The sequence below is a fragment of the Rhinolophus sinicus genome, chromosome 2, assembly GCF_057876585.1.
Source record: "Rhinolophus sinicus isolate RSI-liver-muscle chromosome 2, RSI-T2T, whole genome shotgun sequence".
In the NCBI taxonomy this organism is placed as follows: domain Eukaryota; kingdom Metazoa; phylum Chordata; class Mammalia; order Chiroptera; family Rhinolophidae; genus Rhinolophus; species Rhinolophus sinicus.
Window position 1 is genome coordinate 99567644 of NC_142502.1, and position 19225 is coordinate 99586868.

At 51.8% G+C, this 19225-nt stretch overlaps 1 protein-coding gene across 3 annotated transcripts in view; it reads right to left on the reverse strand.

Annotated features, from left to right (window-relative positions):
• Window positions 1–1213: 1213 nt before the first annotated feature.
• GLP1R (glucagon like peptide 1 receptor) overlaps window positions 1214–19225 on the reverse strand; it is a 34730-nt gene continuing 16718 nt past the window's right edge. The window contains exons 5-14 of one of the 3 annotated variants that reach the window (XM_088795769.1): window positions 18905–19011; window positions 15087–15240; window positions 14406–14565; window positions 9836–9896; window positions 9317–9386; window positions 9107–9195; window positions 8645–8783; window positions 7670–7711; window positions 2427–2546; window positions 2046–2259 (exon numbers count right to left, since the gene is read on the reverse strand). In XM_088795769.1, the coding sequence (XP_088651895.1) occupies window positions 2191–2259; window positions 2427–2546; window positions 7670–7711; window positions 8645–8783; window positions 9107–9195; window positions 9317–9386; window positions 9836–9896; window positions 14406–14565; window positions 15087–15240; window positions 18905–19011 (1011 nt within the window). In that variant the 3' untranslated portion in view covers window positions 2046–2190. Of the gene's footprint in view, window positions 2547–7669; window positions 7712–8644; window positions 8784–9106; window positions 9196–9316; window positions 9387–9835; window positions 9897–14405; window positions 14566–15086; window positions 15241–18904; window positions 19012–19225 lie in introns of all 3 variants that reach the window. The other 2 variants (XM_074332877.2, XM_074332878.2) reach the window with 2 other exon arrangements.

A 19225-nucleotide genomic window follows, 5' to 3' on the forward strand; every position in this document is an offset into this window, starting at 1 on the left:
TTCTCAGCAAGCTCCAGACTTATGACATCAGGCATATAAACAGCTAGTGGAATTTCGGAGTACATTGCATTTGATAGTTCCCAGACCTGTTAGAGCTATTTTTTATTTAGGAGAGTTTGGGAATAGCTTTGGCGGGAGTGCACTGCAGTTCAAATGAATATTAATAGTGGTCTTGGAGCAAAGAAAATATTTCCTTCAGTTCAGTATCTGGTATGTATCCAAGAAGGAGAAATTTCCTTAGTACTAAAAGGCTTGGGGCACGGGGGTGTGATGACGAGCCTTCTGAAATCAGGAATCACCAGCATCAGTTGGGAAAAGAACTCTACTTACAGTTTAAATCAAATTGTCTGAGCTTCCCAAGTGCCTCTTAACTGAACACTCTCCCCACAATTCCTCCCCTCAACAATTTATTTCTCACAGATAATACCAATCTCTCTCTCTTTGTCGCTGTGCAGTGTATTAATGATTCTCAAAATCTTTCAGTTTATCCAAACCTGAAACACCTGCGCCAGAGCTGTGCCATTCACTCCCCTACCATTAACCCACCAGTGCTCATCGCCCCTTCCCCACTCCAAAGAGAAAGCCAAACGAGTGATGCCCGTTGGGAAGTCTGCCTTATCCTGGGGAAGCAGGAATGTCCCTGCCCTGCACCTTTACATTTTCTCCGTCAAGGAGGCAGTCTGCACAATTCCTTTCTTTAGCCCGAGGTCCCACGTCCCAATTAACATAGACACTTCACTGAAGCTGAAGTGGAAGAAATTTTCTGCTTGATGTGTTTTATGTCCCATCATTATTTCCCCTGCACATCACATGCCTCTCTGAGGGGCACAGGAGAATGTGTCTGGTGCAGGCTACTGGGGGAGGGTTCCCCACCACTTAAAAAGGAGGAGATGGACTCACAAAGGAATTCATCCAAAGCCTCTCCCTCTGACTTCCCAGGAGGTCGGGACTCCCAACAGTTCTCTCCTGCTTTGGAAACTTCCTTTGCATCCATACCACTCATTGCCTGCCTCGCAGGGTTGGCTGTTTCCCTCTTTCTGTGTCTCTACAGTGCTGCTGCTATGTGTCTGCTTTCTCATCATGGCTGGGGCAGGAGTGATAGGTTCCTCACTATTTATGGGGTGAGACTGGAGGCAGGGCAAACATTCATTGGCTCAAAGTGTGGAGGAGTGCAATCAACGACTACCTCCCCCCCCACACACACCACCGCAACCACAATGATTGAGCTTGTTTTCATCAGGTGGGAGACATCAGAATTGTACATGAGCACATACAGACTATTCACAGCAATAAAGAAAAATGAATAAAGTCTATACAAGCTCCCAGGTGGGAGGATTTCAAAGGGGAGGAACCCAGGGCAGGGGAAGCCTGCCTCTATGGTAACAGTGGGGACTGGCAGTTGTCCCACAAGACTCTCTTCTTGGTTACATCCCCTAAAGTTAGAGGGCGCACCCAAACGCCCATGCAAGATATGGAATCTGCTCTGAAATGAAAAGTATTTCCATGGTGAGGTGGAGACACTTGTCTCGACCCTTTGGGTTCCCAACAGTGGCAGGTAACCTATGCCCCAGGTGCAGACTCTTTCCTAAAGTTCCCCAGACGGGCCCCAGAGGATTCTTGAGCATCTCTAGAATAGAATTCAGAGCTCATATGTGTATGCAGGGCAAGGCTCCTCAGCAGTGGACCTGCTCTGGTTCCCTGGGCATGGCAGGGGCAGGCACCAAAGCCACCCAAATACCCAGGGGAGAGAGTGGGCACTGGCAAAGGAAACCTTCAGGCACATGCTCAATGTGCATTCTCGACATCGCCCACAGCCATTTCTAGGAAGAGCTGCTGGCCGTGGCCCCAACAAAGCCTCCCAAAGAGAAGCTGGGTGCTGAGATGAGGGGGCAAGCTGAGGGAAACAGCAACCCGGACATGTGAACAGCATCCCTTGATGAGGAAGCAGATGGGGGTGGTGACCCCAACCCGAGGCAAACCCGAGCTCTGTGTGTGGCTGAAGTTCTATCAGCCTCCTTCAGAATCACCTCCTCTGACAAGCCACAGTCCCACTAATACGCCATTGACCTCGAGTTTGAGTCTGGGGCTGATTTGCTGCTCTGTCTGGGGGAACCCCAGGGGCCTGTGGCTTAACGGGAAGAAATCCTCATTTTAGCAGCAATCGTTTTTCCTCTCTTCCCGCCACAGTGATCAAATTACCAGGCTGCTTCTCCTCAGAGAAAATGGATCGACGGGTCCCAGGAGGCACTGCCCATTTGCCTGTCTGATGGGTTGGGGAAGGGAAAGCAGGGATGTATGTGTACGTGTGACCCTCCCTCCCCCACCTGCGATGGCCACCCAGCAGCAGGGACACCATAGGGAGGGCGGGCGCTGGAGTCTCAGCTGCAGGAGGCCTGGCAGGTGGCTGCATACACACTGCTGCCCACCATGCCCCCGCTGCTCAGGCTGCTGGTGGGACACTTGAGGGGCTTCATGCTGCTGTCCCTCTGGATGTGCAAGTGCTCGAGCCGCCAGCGCTCCCAGCTCTTCCGAAACTCCATCTGGACCTTCCGTGGGAAAAGGAGGGAAACAAAAGCCATCATGCAAACCGACTGCCCACAAAATGGCCCCATTATTACATTAGTAGGGAAGGGAAAAAATCCACTGCATTATATTAAGAGACACAAGTCAAGGCCTTCGGGCGCCTAAATTAATATCCCAATAAAATTGTTTATTGTTGTCTCCTTTTTTCCGCCTCTCCTCAGGAGAGAGATGGGCTTGATGATTTAATTGGTCGCTTCCATCTCTAAACTCTGTGACTCAGCTAAGTACCTTTTACAATCCATCACAGTATTATTTAACGGAAGAGAGTGAGAGAGAGAAATGCGGGGAGATGGGAGAGAGAAGTAGAGTGAATTGGACTTTAGAGCGCACTCTCCAGGTCGCAGCCTGGATGACTGAGAAGAGGGACAGCACGCCCCTAACCCTGGTGGCGCCCACACTGGACTCTTACCCAGGTCCCAGTGCCTCACGGGAGGAAGGAGGACAGGAGGCTGGGAGTAGCCGCTGCAGTGAGGAGGGGGCTGCGGACGAGGGCTTATCAGCCTGGATTTGAACTAATCCCATCCAGGGACTAGTTCCAACCCATGGGAGGTTCAGCCCAGGAGAGTTCAGTCAACCAGAACCCCTGCTGTGCTAGGCTTCCCCCCATCAGGAAAAGCCCTCTCAACAGGGCTGATGCTTGGGGACCAGGTTGTTGGGCAGACAGATACAAATCCAGCGAACACTGTGGAGCCCCACGTCACGTGAGGCCCTGAGGTGGAGCCGTGGCTCCTCGTGATGGCCAGTGATTCTGGTCCGCCAGAGGGGGCTGTTGGAACCAGCACATCTAGCCCAGGATACCTGGAGTGCTCTTCCGGGGGATGTTCCCCATAAGTCTGATTTCCAGAGCTTCTCTGAGGCCCCCCACCCTTGCCCCCAGGCCTCCCCACACGGGAATGTCTGGGGCCTGAGCCCTCCCTTTCAGGCCATGGCCACCAGGACAGCCAGCTGCCAGAAGCTCATTAACAATGTCCCCATTAGTCCCTATACAAATACCCCTCTTCTCTGCCTCCTGCAGGGGCTGTCACTCATATAGCTAAGCTCATCACGACGCCTGGTGTGGCCGTAGGCCATCTCTTAAAAGAGCTTCTGTGCCGAGTGGAGCTGAGAGGCCCAGTGTCTGCCTGGCAAGATGGCCCCAGTATCGCAGGCAGTGTCGCGGAGCCCAGGCTGGAGGAGGGAGGGAGGTGGAGTGGACACCGCCAATAGTCCCCCTCCTCTGTGCCAGCTTGCTGCCCAGCTAAGGGTGTGTGGTATGTGTGCTGACAGATGGGGAGGGGATGCCTGAGGACAATGGTGACCTCTGCTTGTGCAGCAGCAGGGTGGCCAGTCTTGCCTCACAGCCCTTTACTGGTGAGGTGGGGAAGAGAGATGGTAAACTGAGGCACACCCATAGGAAGCCACCTTTGGGACTAAAAAGGTCTCATGGATACCAGCAGGAAATCGGACAGGACTGGGACTTCTCAGAGTGCTGAGACAGGTGTCCCCTCTGTCCCCACCTCCCTCAGCACTTTCTCTGAACCTCAGTTGTGGACCCTGTAATAACAACTGTCATTCAAATCTATCATGTATTGGGAACTTATTGCATGCCCAGCATTTTCCACGGATTATTTTAGTTAACTTTCACAGCAACCCTGTGAAGTAGCTCCTGTTATGACTCTCGCATAAAGGTGAGGAAACCGAGGTGCAGAGCATTCAAGTATTTCTCCCAGTCTCAGCCAGGATTTGAACCTAGATCTTGACTAACTCCAAAGCTGGTTCCCTAATCACTGGCCCTCTGTCTCCCGTGACTCTTTAGGTCATGCTTATTTCTGGCCAGGTCTCCCCCCAACTCAGCTGGGAGTACCATGAAGGCGGGCACCACATCTTCCTCATCTCAGGTGCCCTGACCCTGGTACCACGCCCAGCACACAGTAGGTACTTGATAGGTGTTTGTAAAATGAGCCGAATGAATGAACGAGTAATGAAATGAGCATCTGACATCGGGCTCCTTTGGTTACTGTGTTATTACAATGAAACACCAAAGACAGTAACGCAAATCCCAGACGCCCACTCCAGCACTTAGTCAGTGCACTTTCATTCCTGCCTCCCAGAGCCTCTCGTCAGGCATCAAGCCAGGCTCTGGAGTTTGGGATGAACTGGGAAAGCTCATTCACCTCCATTTGCACTTGGGGAGACAGGCCAACCGATTGCCTGGGTCACACAGCCAGGCAGTGTCAGAACTGGATCAGGCTCCGGAGTCAAGAGCCCATGAGAGGCCATGAGCTGCCACAAAACCATCCAAGTCTCTCCTCTCCTGGGCCCACTCCGCACCCACTGGCAGCTGGTGCAGGCCTTGGGACCCACACAGCACCAACATCCAAGCCCGCCTTTCTCTTTGGGTCACAAGTACCTGGCATTGCCATGGCAACCCGAGTCTGGAGAACAGCTCTGGGAACAGAGGCCTCAGCCCAGGAGCCACATGTGTTTGGTGACGTGTGTGTCCTTGTACCTGGAGGAGCCAGGGCGTAAGGCATTTCCAGGAAGGTTTCAGGGAACTAGGCAGTGCGCTTAAATAAGGCAGACACGATGGGTCCTCAGAGCTGGGCTGGACCCCGTGGCAGGAACCTGTGAGAACCTGAGGGGAGAGGCCACTGGGGACCTGGTGATTCAGGGGTCAAGTTATTTGCCAAGGGCAGAGTGAGGATATGTGCCCATCGTCCCTCCTTACAAAGTGGGGCCAGCCTGCAGGGTGGTGCAGGCAAGAGGGTGGGTGACAGGGTGAACAGGCTTTGAGGAATGGAATCAGGAGAAGAGACTGAGCCAGGGTCCAGGTGAGACTCTCTGCAGAAGTGGTGGGGAAGCCATTGCATAGGTGAATGCAAGTGGTGCGTGCGTGTGCGTGTGCGTGTGTGTGTGTGTGTGTGTGTGTGTGTGTGTGTGGTGGTGAATGTGTGAGGCAAGCATGGCTTTGGGAGAAGGGGGAAAAGTGGGAAAGGGGGTTGGGGTGTTGAGAAGGTGGCAGTAGGGAGCCTCACTCTCTTCATAGGCCTCTGCCCCGTCTGCCCCTCTCCCACCTAGGGATACCTGACACCCCTCCTGTCCCCCCAGAAAATACAGCATCAGAGCTTAGGGCCGGGTAGCACATCACCCCTCTGGCTGAGAACCATTACTGAAGGGAATGCCACCCCGAGTGTCCTCTGCACCTGCCTTCCCTGCTTCCCTGGCCCATCCCACTGAGTCTGGCCAGCCCTCTGAGACCTGCCCATGGGAATAGCTTATTAACGGGCCACCCTTTGCATGGTGCTGCCTCCACCTCCCGAGCCCCAGCAGCCCTGAAACATTCGTAGGAAGCCCTCCCACAACCGGATAGCTCTACCACCTTCTAGCTATTGAATGGGGTCTGTTCATTTTACTTTGCTGAGCCTTAATTTTCTCATCTGTAAAATGGGGATAACATCTGCTACACAAGATTGGATTTAATAAAACACTTGAGCACCTTTTACACAGTAAGTGCTCAGGAAATGTTTCTCTCTCTTTTAGAGATCTAAAGTCCATGTAGTCTGAGCATTATTACTTCCATTTTGTAGATGAGGAAACTGAGGTTCAGAGTGGGCATGGAGCTTGCCCAAAGTCACACAGCTCATTAAGTGATGGGGCCTGGAAAGGAGCAGAGACCTGATGCCAAAGCCCACATCCTGGAATCTTTCCTACTACATCACACTGTTTCTTTGAGCCATCTCACAGGTCCCTGAACCACCAAGGTCCCCAGCCACTGCTCTCCATGTCCCCACACCCATAGCAAAAGTAAAATTTGTATTTATGAGCTGACTTTTAAGATCTCTGAGCTCCGGGATCCCAGATTCAGTGAATAGAAGCCACAGAGTGCTGGGTCTTTGACGAGCAGTACCCCTGGGTCATCTGAGCTCCAGCCCCAGTGACACAAACCCTTACCTGGGCCTGAATGGAGTTAACAGAGTCCTCAGTTTCCCCCCTAGACTGTGTGGTGGGGGGGTGCCTACGCATTCTTCCCTGCTGGGGGTTAATCTTCTTGTAGAAATTTCCCCAGGTGGCCCTGGTGCTGCCTGTAGGACTGTTATTTGTTTCCCCCTCAGGAAAGAATTGGTGGGGGCTGTGGTATGTGTGATATCCACTTTGAAGGCTTGGGGTTACTCCAACACAAGGCTGGGTACCTCGGAGCAAGGGGGTTGTTCCCAGGCACCCACAGACACATACAGCTTCTTTTCCCAGGAGCTGACCACCCCAGAGAGGGGAGGGCTGTGGTCCTGCAGGGCCTATAGGAGAGGGTGCAGGGGTCAGCAAGAGCCCTCTTCTCCCAGACTAGCACCCAGGAAACCACAGGAGGAACGCACCCCCTTTCCACAGTGGACCGGGGTCCCTGCTGGCCTGCACAAAGAACAAGGTGCTTTCTTCTTTCAGGTAGACTTCATTTGAATCCTGGCTCTGCCACTACTTCAGGCCAAACCTGGGGCATGTTTCTTACTCTTTCTGATCTTCAGTGTTTTCATGTGTGAAAAATGGGAAACCTGAAACCAGAATTTTACCAGGGATTTTTTGGGGAGAAGCAGTGACAATGACATGAGACAGTGATTATGAAAGCCCAAGGCTGTGACTTGGGCATGTCTGTTGAATCACCTTATAACAGTCACCACTATCTATTCACTCAGGACCTCCTTAACATGAGGCTCGTCTTCCCCGAGCTCACATATGGTTAAGGTATGCGTGTGTGTGCGTGCGTGTGCGTGCATGTGTGTGCATGCATGTGTGTGTGCATGCATGTGCGTGCGTGTATGTGTGTGTGCATGTATGTGTGTGCACACAGGTGTGTGCGTGCATGTGCGTGCGCAGGTGTGTGTGCATGCATGTGCGTGTGCATGTGTGTGCACGCATGTGTGCACGGGGTGTGTGCATGTGTAAGTGTGCATGTGTGTGCGCACATGTGTGTGTACAAGATGCCTCCAACTCTAGTGCCTCAGTTGGGTGGGGGGGGTTTGAGCTGAAAAGACTGATGGAAGTCCCCAGTGCACTACTCCAGAACAGCCAATGGCAGCAGCCCAGCAGGCTCCCCACGTCCCTCCTCGGGCCTTACCTCATTGTTGACAAAGCAGTACAAAATGGCCACCATCAGCCCCTGGAAACGAGAGTCATGTCAGCAGGGAGGAAGCGGGAGGGAGGCACCCTGCAGGCAGGCCCTAAGCTGAAGATCCTTGGGGTCCAGACTCAACATCCCCCTCCTCAGATTGGGCAGCCCCAGAGACGGGGCTGGTGGGCGCCTTCTCCTTTCCTTTCTAGAGGAACAAGAAGGCCCCATGATCAGATATGGCAGAAGCTCTTCAACCATCCTCTCTTTGAGGAGGCCTGACCTGAGAAAGTACACCACCTCTGATCGCGGGGAACTTTCCCTGCCCCAGCCCCAGCCCCAGCCCCATCTGTCCACTCAGGAGACACAAGGCTCCAGTGCTGTGGTGTGTGTGTGTGTGTGCGCATGGCTGTAAATGCACACATGGGCCCACATGCTGGTGGCCATCCCATAAGCCTCCTGAGTGGCTGGGACCGTTTCTTATATTTCTACACCCCCATTGACACTTGCACCCCCTCAGCAGCATCTAACACTAGTGAAGAGGATCATTTCTTGGCTTTGGAAACCACGTGACCTTGCAAATCTTGTTTTAACAGCTCTGAGCCTCAGTTTCCTCCTCTGTACAATGGAGATAATCGTGCAAACCTCCTGGGGTTCCATGAGGATTGTGCACAATGTGTGTAAAGCAGCTGGCAGGGCACCCACCACCCACCCAGGAGCAGCCCAGTAGATGGCACTTGGAATGCCAGGCTCGGTGCCCACAGCTACATCCGGGATGGCTTCTTGTCCAATGTGCTTATCGAAAAGACTGGCCTGGGTGTCAGGACATCTGGGGGTTCCAGCTCAGGCTCTGCTCCAACCACATAACTGTGGGCAAAGGTCACTTTCCCGGGGGCGTCAGGCCACCCATCTGTGTGGTTCAGGCTAGTCTCTGCCCCACCCTCACCCTGGGACTTTGAGATGGGCCCCCAGCTGGGAGGTCACCTGGAAGGAGGTGAAGGAGAGCTCTGTGAGCAGCTTGATGAAGCGCAGTGTCCCCCGGGCGTGCTCGTCCATCACGAAGGCAAAGATGACCTCATGGGTCCCCAGCAGGGGGATGAGTGTCAGTGTGGACTTGGCAAGTCTGGGGGTGGGGCGGAAATGTCATTCTGGACTCTCGCACGGACTCTTCTTCCCTTTCTATGCCCGCAACCCCCACCAAGGCCTGGGTCACAGATCCTCCCATCCCAAGTACCCTGGGACAGGCTGCTCGGAGGGCAGGAAGTAGAGGTAACCCCAGAAGTCCAGGAGCTACCCAGGTACAGGGCTGAAGGAAAGGCTTGGGGTCCCAGGCCAGGCCTGGGTAGGAGAAGGTCATGCAGTTCTCCAAGCCCAACACCCCAGGATCTCTGTCTCTGCTGGAAGGCAGGGCTGAGGGTTCCAGCAAAGCCAGCTCAGTGACATCACCTGCACTTGATGTCCGTCTTGCACATGAGATTGGCTTTCAGTTTGGACACCACAATGCAGATGACCCGGACGAAGATAAGGAAGTTCACCTGCAGGGCAGGTGGGTGGGTGGTGGGGGCTCTCCCCAGACTCCCGGCTCCCCAGGGCTCCCCACAGCACCACCCCCAGGTTCGCCATGACTCCCTCTCCCACCCCTACACCGCCACTCACCCCAATGGCAAAGAGAATGGGCAGCCGGATAATGAGCCAGTAATTCATGTTGGAGTTCCTGGTCCAGCAGCTGGACAGGGGAGAGACACACAGACTCCAGCTCACAGTCTAGGTACAGGCGTCCACAAGTATACCCGGGCATACAAAGTGACACATACAGAGCCTCCAAATACTGCCCCAATCAGTCCCACAGACACACACAGACACACAGACACACAGACACACACACACACATGGCCCCTTCATGAACCTACAAACACAATCTTTTGTACACTCAGCATCATACACAAAGTAACAAACATTTTATTCACAGTCATTGTAGAAGAAGCTGCAGTGGGGTATCATGTACCCAGCACCATTTGTCATCATATGATTCGGGGAGGGTGGAGAGGGGGAGTTAGAAAACTAAAGTCATAAATTAAGCTCTGGTCCCTCAGTTTCTCCTCCCAGGGGCCAAGGAACCCCATGGGGTTTGAAGATGGGGACCTTAGCACACTCACCCCGTGGAATAGGACTCACCCCTCATCCTCATAGAGGTACTTGACAATGCCCCAGGGGATAACAAACAGCAGGGGAACACCTAAGAGGAAAGAGGGAAAGAGAGAGGGGAGAGAGGCTGGCAGGCCAGAGCCATCGACCACGCACACCAAGGAGCCTCTCCACCCCTCCTCCCCGGCCTCTCCCACCGCCAGCCCTTCTCCCTGCCTGGCCCCAAACCACTTTCTAGTAGGTATGGAACCAGGCTGGTCTGGGTGCATGAAGAAGGCAGGCTGCAGGGACCACCCTCCTGCCTCCGACTCCCCAGACTTTTCCCTACAGAGAGGTCCCCACCACGTGTGGCTGTGTTAGTCGTCACCAGTCTGCCCCTTCCGTGGGCCAGGCACACTGCCAGTGTTTGCCCCTAGGGTTGTGGCTGCAACACAAGGATACAGACACCTGAGCAGCAGAGGGACAGGGCCATGGAGCAGATATGCTGGGTGAGGGGGGAAGAGGCCAACTCTCTGATGCCCTCCCCCCTCTGCCTCAGTCCACACGCCCAACTTAGACGACAACTTCAGGCACCGGAAGCCCTACCAGTCATCTGGTCCCTGCCCGCACGCACCTGCAAGTGGCTGGGCGGAGCCTGCAGTAGAGAGAGGAGCCTATTCTTGATGCGGCAGCCCAACTGACCACACAGCAGCCCAGCGTAACAGCTCCAGTAACAACAGCACTTTCTAATTTGCTGAGACTTGACAGATATGGTAGCAGCCTCTAGGACGGCCCTCCCAAACCCCACCTCCTGGAATTCCCACGCTGGTGTAGTCCACATTGTATCAGGCTGTGTGACCAATGACACACAGAAGTGTGGCGTGCCACTTCTGAGATTAGGTTATAAAAGACTGTCTTAAAAGGTTAGAAAAGGTTTGTCTTGGGCTCTTTCTCTCTCTCAATGTGATCACTTTCTCTGGGGGACACCAGTTGCCAAGTTGTGAGGACACTCAGATAGCCTATTAGGAGCCCCTGTGGCAAGGAGTGGAGGCCTCCAGCCAACAGCCAGCACGGTGCTGAGCTTCCTGCCAACAACCTGCTGAGCGAGCTTGGAACCGGATTTGCCCACCGCAGTAAAGCCTTGAGATGACAGCAACCCTGGTTGATAGCTTGACGACATCTCTGTTACAGACCCTGAGCCAGAGGCCCGTAGCTGGGTTGAAGCCAGATGCCTGACCAGAGAAACTTCAAGATAATAATTATTGTTTTAAGCAGCTAAATTGTGGGGTTATTTGTTACGCAGCGATAGGTAACTAATATAACTGGTTACCAGTTCCTTGAAGGTAGAGACTCATTCATCTTCAGAGCTTCAGTGTTCAGCTCACCCCAAGAGCTCAGTATGTGTTTGCTGACTTAAAATCGGATTGTTCATTCTCACGTGACAGATGGAGATGGATTCAGAGCTCAGGAGGGTACAGGTGGGATTAGAACACAGGCCGCAATCCCACACCCATACCAGCCCCCTCAACGGCTTTCTGCACCAACTCTCTCCATGCCTGTCTCTATTGGTGCCCCTCTCAGGGTTGGAGACGGGGGTGTCTGGGATAGGTAAAAGTGCATGGACATGGGTGTGTGTGTGTGTGTGGTTTTGGGGGGGTCTCCCCCAGGAGCACATTTCCAGGGCAGAACCCACTTCATAGCCTTTCCTGCCATCGATCACCTGGAGCCTCAACACGTGATGTCATTCAGCAGCAGCTACTGGGTAGCTCGTACGCCTGCAGCTACTGTGCTGACAGGGGTGGACGAAGCGGCAAAGCTCACAGCTGACCAGCATTCGTCATCGGATAGCTCTCTCCTTGGCCATTTAGTTTTACACAAACCATGATGCTTTAGTAACAGACCTTCATGAGACTGGACAAGGAACGGATGCCCTCCAAAGGCTCCAGCACAGAGTGCAGAGTCCGCTACATAGAAGATACTCAGAGAGAATGGAATGAATGAATGAATGAATGAATGAATGAATGAATGAATGAATGAATGACGAGGGAGTCAATATTTCAATGAGAGAAGGGAAGCTCTCCAGGCAAGAACATGCCAACTGCTTGAGCCACACACATATTCAGAAACCTCCTTGGGCATCCCAGGCACACGCTATCCTTTCTCTCTGAGACCCCACTCCGGGCCTGGGGAGCTCACTCATGTTACCAGCCAGACCTGGTGAACTTCATTCACTCATCAGCATTTCCTTAACAAAGTCCCTTTAAAAATACGGGCACAGCTCTGCCGCATGCAAACATTACACACTCCCTGCTGGCTTCATCTTTCTCCCATTTAGCAAATCAACAAGACAGACAAGAGAAAAAGCTCAAATTCAGACACACAGAACCAGCTCCAAGAATTAATGAGGCCCTCGTCTGTCACTTGCCTCCCTCCTGCGCAGCCCCCTCGTGGTGGGTTATGGGGGTACCCGGCCACCCAATAGCTGTGGCAGCAGCTGATGTGCCTTTTGAGGCCTCCCTCAACAGTGTTGGAGTCCTAATTTTAATTCTTCTGCTCGCACATGAAGCTAAACATTGTTTCCTAAGCACGCCAACTTGGCCCAGGCCTCCTGGCAGCTCAACAGCGCCGTTGGCTCTCTGTGCTTCTCTCTGCCCTCCTGTCTTTGTCCCTCTGTCTCTCCCTATATCTCCCCATCCAATTCCTCAAGAAAAGGATGCTCTGATTAGGGAAGGGGTCCTCCAGGTCCTGCCTTTGTGCCGCCCTCAGACCCTAAGCCCTGAGCTGGGGAGTGAGGTGGTGGGAAAGGACTGACGCCCCTCCCCCATTTCCCACTCCTAGACCTCAGGGCACCAACCATCCACCAACCACCCTGGCTCCTACGCACAGCACAACGTCCCTTTGATTGTTCCTGCCTTCAGATCACCATGGTGACAGGCACTACGGGTGCTGACGTTATTTCCCAGAATGGACGGACGTGGTCCCCCATCCTGAGGACAGCCTTCCCAGAGCTCTCCGGGCGGCCTAACCCCCTCCCACCGCTAGTTAGCTGCAAGGGCCTTCAGCTGGCCACTGCCTGTTTGACAGCTCTAGTGGGATGAGGAGGCCTCAGAAGGGCAGGAAGGCTGAGCAGGGAGGGGCTGAGCACTGGGGGAGGAGAGAGGACAGTGGGGGCGGGAACAGAGAGCTGAGTGCAGAAGCCAGGCCCCCCTGCCCACCTGTGCAGAGGCCTGAGCTTGCTCAGCTGGGCCCTCAGGAACTGAAGAGATATAGCCTAGGCTAGAGAACTTTGTATGACAGGAAGCGGGGCCCAAGGCCTGGGAGTCAGGAGGCCTGGTTCTGGCTCCTGCTCTGCCTGTAAGGCCCTCTCTGGGCCTCGGTGCCCTCAAGACACGGATAACATTAAAGCGCCTATTTTATTTATTTAGAGGTACTCTTCCACAAGGGGCTACACAGAAACACCAGCAAAAAGGGATGCGTGTGAAGACGGGCAGGGAAGCTGAGAGGTGCAGAGAGAGCACAGAGCCAGGGGACCAGTCAACCTGAGCCTCTTCCTGAGGGGGGTGAGACAGCTTTGCAAAGGGCCAGGGACAGGAGCCAGGATGGGATGGGGGACTTCCAGGGACAAGCTGGCTGCAAATGAGGAGGGAAGCTCCTGGAGGTTAGAGCAGCCAGAGGCAGGCAAATGAAGGAATGAGAAGAGAGAATGGATGAGTGACTAGCTGGAGGTGGAGGGCAGGTCCTGTGGTGTGTGTGGGGAGGGACACTGGTAGATTAGGGAGGGCCAGAGGGCAGGGCCCTCTTTGGCTCCATCCCAGGGGGGTTCCTGTGGGCCCTGCCAGAGTAAGCACTGTTGCACCTGTTTTCCCCGTAGTGGGGTGGGGGTTGGGGGCTGCTGCTGGTGGGTGTCCCAGCCCCTGCCCCTGCCCCATCCCACCCCTTTCTCATCAGAATCCCACATGGCGAGAGGCAGAAGCACAACCAGAAATGTTCCAGCAAAAAAAAAGACACAATGGTTCTCAGCAAACTTTTTTGGCTAGAACATTTCCAGCTGGGCTCCAGGCATATCCACGGTCTATCCTCTCCTCACCCGGCTTCCGGCCGACCCACCCTGCCCTGCTCCTGAGAGCCCTCTTCTTCATCATGTGACAGCCATAGCCTTCAGCCCCCACCCCAGTGACTTCCCACCCTGCGGTCCAGGGTATTTCCTTCAGGACCTGGGCTGCCCAGGACTGAATGAATGTGGGGCTCCATCTCCAGAGGGTCTTAGGATTGGGGGTGGGGAAGGAGGTTTCGAAGACAGTGCCACGACTGCCAACGGTATGGGAGGTGTACTTGGCCAGATAGAGTGGAGCCTCTGTTTCCATTAAGGGAGGAGGGTTATACAAACAGGGGAGGGTAACCATAACCCCTGTAGTATCTTGACAGCCCCATGGGCAGTCAGTGCTGTGCCCAGGAGGGAGTTATCCAGTGGGTCCTGTCCCTGGGCCCAGCTGTGTGTTCTGAGTACCAAGGTGGCCTCATGGGGGTCGCCTGAAGGCAGCAGTTTGAAGAGGGGCCAGGGTCTCCCCCCACATACTACAGGTCGGGGTGGTGGGGAGAGGTGAATGACAGTGGGCCTTACCCCAGCCTATGCTCAGGTACAGCCTGAAGATGCGCTGCTCGGAGAGGACTGAGAAGGCCAGCAGCGTGTACAGGTACACACCCTCCACCAGAAGCCAGTAGTAATTGGCCGCCACGCAGTACTGCATGAGCAGGAACACCAGGCGGCAGCTCAGAGAGTCCTGGGGGCAGAGGAAGGGTCCCCCGGGGACGACAGCTCTGCCCCCTGACCATCTTCCCCCCTCCCGGTCCCGCCCCAGCTGCTTGTCTACCAGGCTGAATGCAGGACAAGAGAGCTAACACGTCTGGGCCAGGGCTGGTGCTGAGAACTTGACTTCCTGACCTGTTTTAGCCCAAGGAACCCTCACTCTCCTGGGTGGAAGAAAGAATACATCCTCAGTCAGGTAAGAAAACTGAGGCTCAGCTGCCCAAATTAGCTAGTAAGTGGCAGAACTGGGATTCAAGCCCAGGTCTGTCTTCAAAGACGACTCCCCTGCGTCAAGCTGAGAACTCCCTGAGGGCAGGGTCTGTGTCTCCCCCCGAGGTTCCCCAGGGTGGATTGTCTCTCCCATCAAACTGGGGGCTCCCTGAAGACCAGGCCTGGGCAGCTCTTGCCTTTCTTTGTGCCAGGCCTGGGTGCGGGGGAGGCCAGCCTTCCCTGACCTCCCGCCCTCTCCGGGCCCTTCCTGGACACACCACACACCTGGTAGGAGAGGAGCCCATCCCACTGGTGCTGCTGGGCCGCCGTGCTGTACATCCACTTGAGGGCTGCGTCCTTGACGAAGACAGACAGTGCTCGGAGGATGAAGGACGCAAACAGATTCAGGTGGATGTAGTTCCGGGTACAGTGCAGGTGTCTGTGGGAGAAAGCAGGGCCCTTGCCTGGCAAGATGACCACCAGTTCTGCTCCACAATCCCTAATTCTCAGGCTAACACGCACTGTAGGCATGTTTCTGGCTCTGGGACTGTGCTCCTCTCTTCCTTTCTCTAAGAATGCTCTTTCCCCTCATTACCTTGAAAATCCTTTTGTTTAATTCAAGTCCTGCCTCGCCATGAAGGCTTAAACTGTGTGGTCACTGCCACCCGCCCTCCCTCACCCCCCATCCATATTCTATCCTTTTGTCTGTGGCATCTTCTTTTCTACAAAGCATGTGTATATAACCCAAGTGATTTATATGTGAGGACCGCTTTCCTGAACGGGGACTTTGCTTTGCTTTTGGATGACAAGGCCCATGTCTTATCCGCCTCCAGGCTGCCTTACAGAGGCACGCTGGGACTTAAGCACAGGGTAAGAATTCAAAAAGCATTGGATACAATTTCAGTATCCTTTCATGTGAAAATGCATAGCAAACAGGAAATATGAGGGCATTTCTTCACCTGAAAAGCGCTATTTACCCAAATTGGGAGCAAACATCATTTTTTACTGAGAAATTTTAGAAGCATTCCCTTTAAAATCAAGAAAAAAGAAAGAAAAAAGGATCATCTAGCCTTAAGAAACTATCATCACATCTATTTAACATTTTACTACAGATCCTCGCCACTGTAATAAGGCAAGGGAAAAATGTATTAGAATTGGAAATAAAGAAACAAAATTGTTCTTATTTATAGATGATAGATGATCTTCATAGAAAATCCAAGACAACTGACCCATAAATTACTGGAACTACTAAGAAAGTGCAGCAAGGTTGCTCATCTGTATGTTTATATACATACAATAAACAATTAAAAAGTAAATTTTAAAAATTCATTGACAATATATATATATATTTTAAACGTTTATTTATTTAAGTGTGTTTTTCCAGGACCCATCAGCTCTAAGTCAAGTAGTTGTTTCAATCTAGTTGTGGAGGGTGCAGCTCACAGTGGCCCATGTGGGGACTGAACCAGCAACCTTGTTAAGAGCACCGCGCTCTAACCAACTGAGCTAACTGACCACCCCTCAATGACAGTATTTTTAAGTGGCTACCTAGAAATACGTCTAAGATGGACAAGGTCTCTACGAAGAACACAATAAAACTTGCTTAAAATCATTCAAGAAGACTCAATGGAATATAACACCACATTCATAGGTAGAAAGACTCACTATCTTGAACGTTTCAATTCTCCCTACATTAACTGATAAATTCAATACAGCTATAACAAAAATTCCAACAATGTTGGTTTTTTTTTAAATAAAATTTAAAAACTTATTAAGAAGAGCCGAAGGCCAAGAATCATTCAGACACCCCTAAAGAAACACAAAGTAGGGTCCCTTGCTACACTGAGAACCAAAAATGTTAAGAAATATATACTAGCTATGGCATCATGGTATTGGTGAAGGGACAGATAAAGAGACCCAACAGATGAGGATGCAAATGACAGAAACGCACCCAGGCAGAGATGACCTTTGCTGCTTGGCAGAGTAGGCAAATGGAGGGGGAAGGACGGGCTGGCAGAAAATGGCCCTGAGACAATTAGCTATATGTATGCATGGGAAAATGAAATTAAATCTTAATATTCACCATAGACAAAAATACATTCCAGGTGCATCAAAGAACCATGAGGGATGAGCAACACTTATGACCCTAGGATAAGGAAAGATTTCGCAAATAAGACCATGACGAAATTTGGTCTTTGGGAAAATTGATACGTTTTTTGATCAATTGACAACATTGATTTTTATCAATTGATAACATTTATTGTTTATCAATAAAAACAGATAAATCGCTATATTTCATTCCATTAAAATTAAGGACTTTTGTGTATAAAAGGCACCATAAAGTGAGTGAAAAAAATCAAACCATAGACTAAGTGAGGCTATTTCCTGGATTAGTATCCAGAATATATAATGAATGTGTAAGATTAAAAACAAAAAAGCCAGAGGGTAAGGGGGTTTGGGGGTGGGAGATGAGGGTAAGGGGGATCAAATATATGGTGATGGAAAGAGAACTGACTCTGGGTGGTGAACACACAATGGGATTTATAGATGATGTAATACAGAATTGTACACCTGAAATCTATGTAACTTTACTAACAATTGTCACCCCAATAAATTAAAAAAAAAAAGCCAAATAAACCAATAAAAAAGTAAGCTAAGGCTATGAGCAAGCAATTCTCAGAGTAAAACATAAAAAAACATGCTTGATCTCTTTAGGAGTCAGGGATATGCAAATTAAAATCATAATGAGATATTTCACACACTTCAGATTAGCAGCAACTCATATGTCTGAAAATACTAAGTATTGGCGAGGATGTTAAGCGAAGGGAACTCACGTTTATTACTGGTGAGAGGGCAAACTGGTATGATCACTTTGGAGAACAAGTTACCAACACCTAATAAATTTGCAAAAGCACGTTGTATTCAGACTAGGCAATTCTACCCACAGGGACGTGCCCCTGGAGAAATGCACAAGGGGGTCACAGGTGAGAACGTTCATTGTAGTAAGGTTTACAATTCAGAAAAAAACAACAATCTCCAAATGTCCACTAAAAGGATAATAGATAAACTGTGACATCTCATATAGTACAGTACAGAGTGACAGTTAGCACGAATGAAGCAGAACTACCTGTATCAACGTGACCGAGTCTCACAAAAACATATTGTGGGGCCAAAAATAATATGTCTAACAGGAGACTATATGTCCAACATAACATTCAAAGTAAGCAAAATCCATGCTATATACTTTTACAGATACTTACAAATGCAGTAAAAGTACAGAGACCTGCATGGGAATTAGAAGCAGCCTCGTTTGGGGTTCCTTCTAGGGGAAAGGGGCAGGGAGTGAGCGTTACCCTGGGAAGTATAACTGTGTGGTCCTTAGGCCGGACGGGGGATCTCAGTATCAGCCACTGTATATTCGGGTCACTGAAATACTTCATAATAAAAGGGGGGAATAGTCATTGAGTGCTCATTTATTGAGTACTGACTATGTGCCCAGAATTGATGGCGCCAGCTGCCATGGGGTGACAGGAGGAACGCAGCTTTCCTGTTCCTGCTAGTGGGTGTCTGAGCTCCCTGCCCTCAGAATCCCTCCTGCCCTTGAAGCCAGCCCCCAGGCTTGCCCCCACCAAATGCAGAGGTGGTGGGAAGAACTTGGTACTCTGGAAGGAATGGTTCGTCTAGGAAGACCTTTTCCACGGGGGCTGCCATGCTCCAAAGACAGCTGAATCTCTAAAACCCCGAGGTCTTGTCTAGAATCACACAGAATTCCTGATTATTTCGGTTACACATGTTCACTAGAGAGGATTTCCCCTAATCCTATCATCCACTGCTAAGGTTTGGAGTGTGTACTTTGTGGGTGTGCTTGTGGTGTTTGTTTTTCCTTTTTTGCAGTATTATACGCACACATTTACCCAGTAGAGGTTCGACTAAGTACACAGTGTCGTATCCTGTGTTTTCAGCCTCATATTTGAAGGTGTGGGCTCACTGGAGATCTTTTAAGACCCTGCCGCATTGTTCTTTGGTTTGGTGCCCCCTCCTCTATTTGGGGACAGAGCGGGAGTGAGGATGAGGCAGCACCCTCTGGGGACTGGGTCCCTTACCTGAAGCCGAGGAGGATGGCCGAGGCGATGACCAGAGCGGAGAAGGACAGAGCGTAGCCCACTGTGTAGATGATGTAAAGAGACAGGAGCTGGTCCTCCGGGGAGCTCTGTGCAACGGGGACACAGTGTACAAGGTGCACCCCACGCCCTCCTCTCCCACATCCTTCTTTCCCATGGGATAAGGTAGATGTGGGGCCCCAAGTCAGGCCCCACCAGGGATCCCAGAACTAAGAAAGAGAATAACCAATGGAGATGGTTCCGATTTCCACGGCGCTGTTCCAAGGCCAGAGAGGTGAACACACACCACCTCTGTCCAGAAAG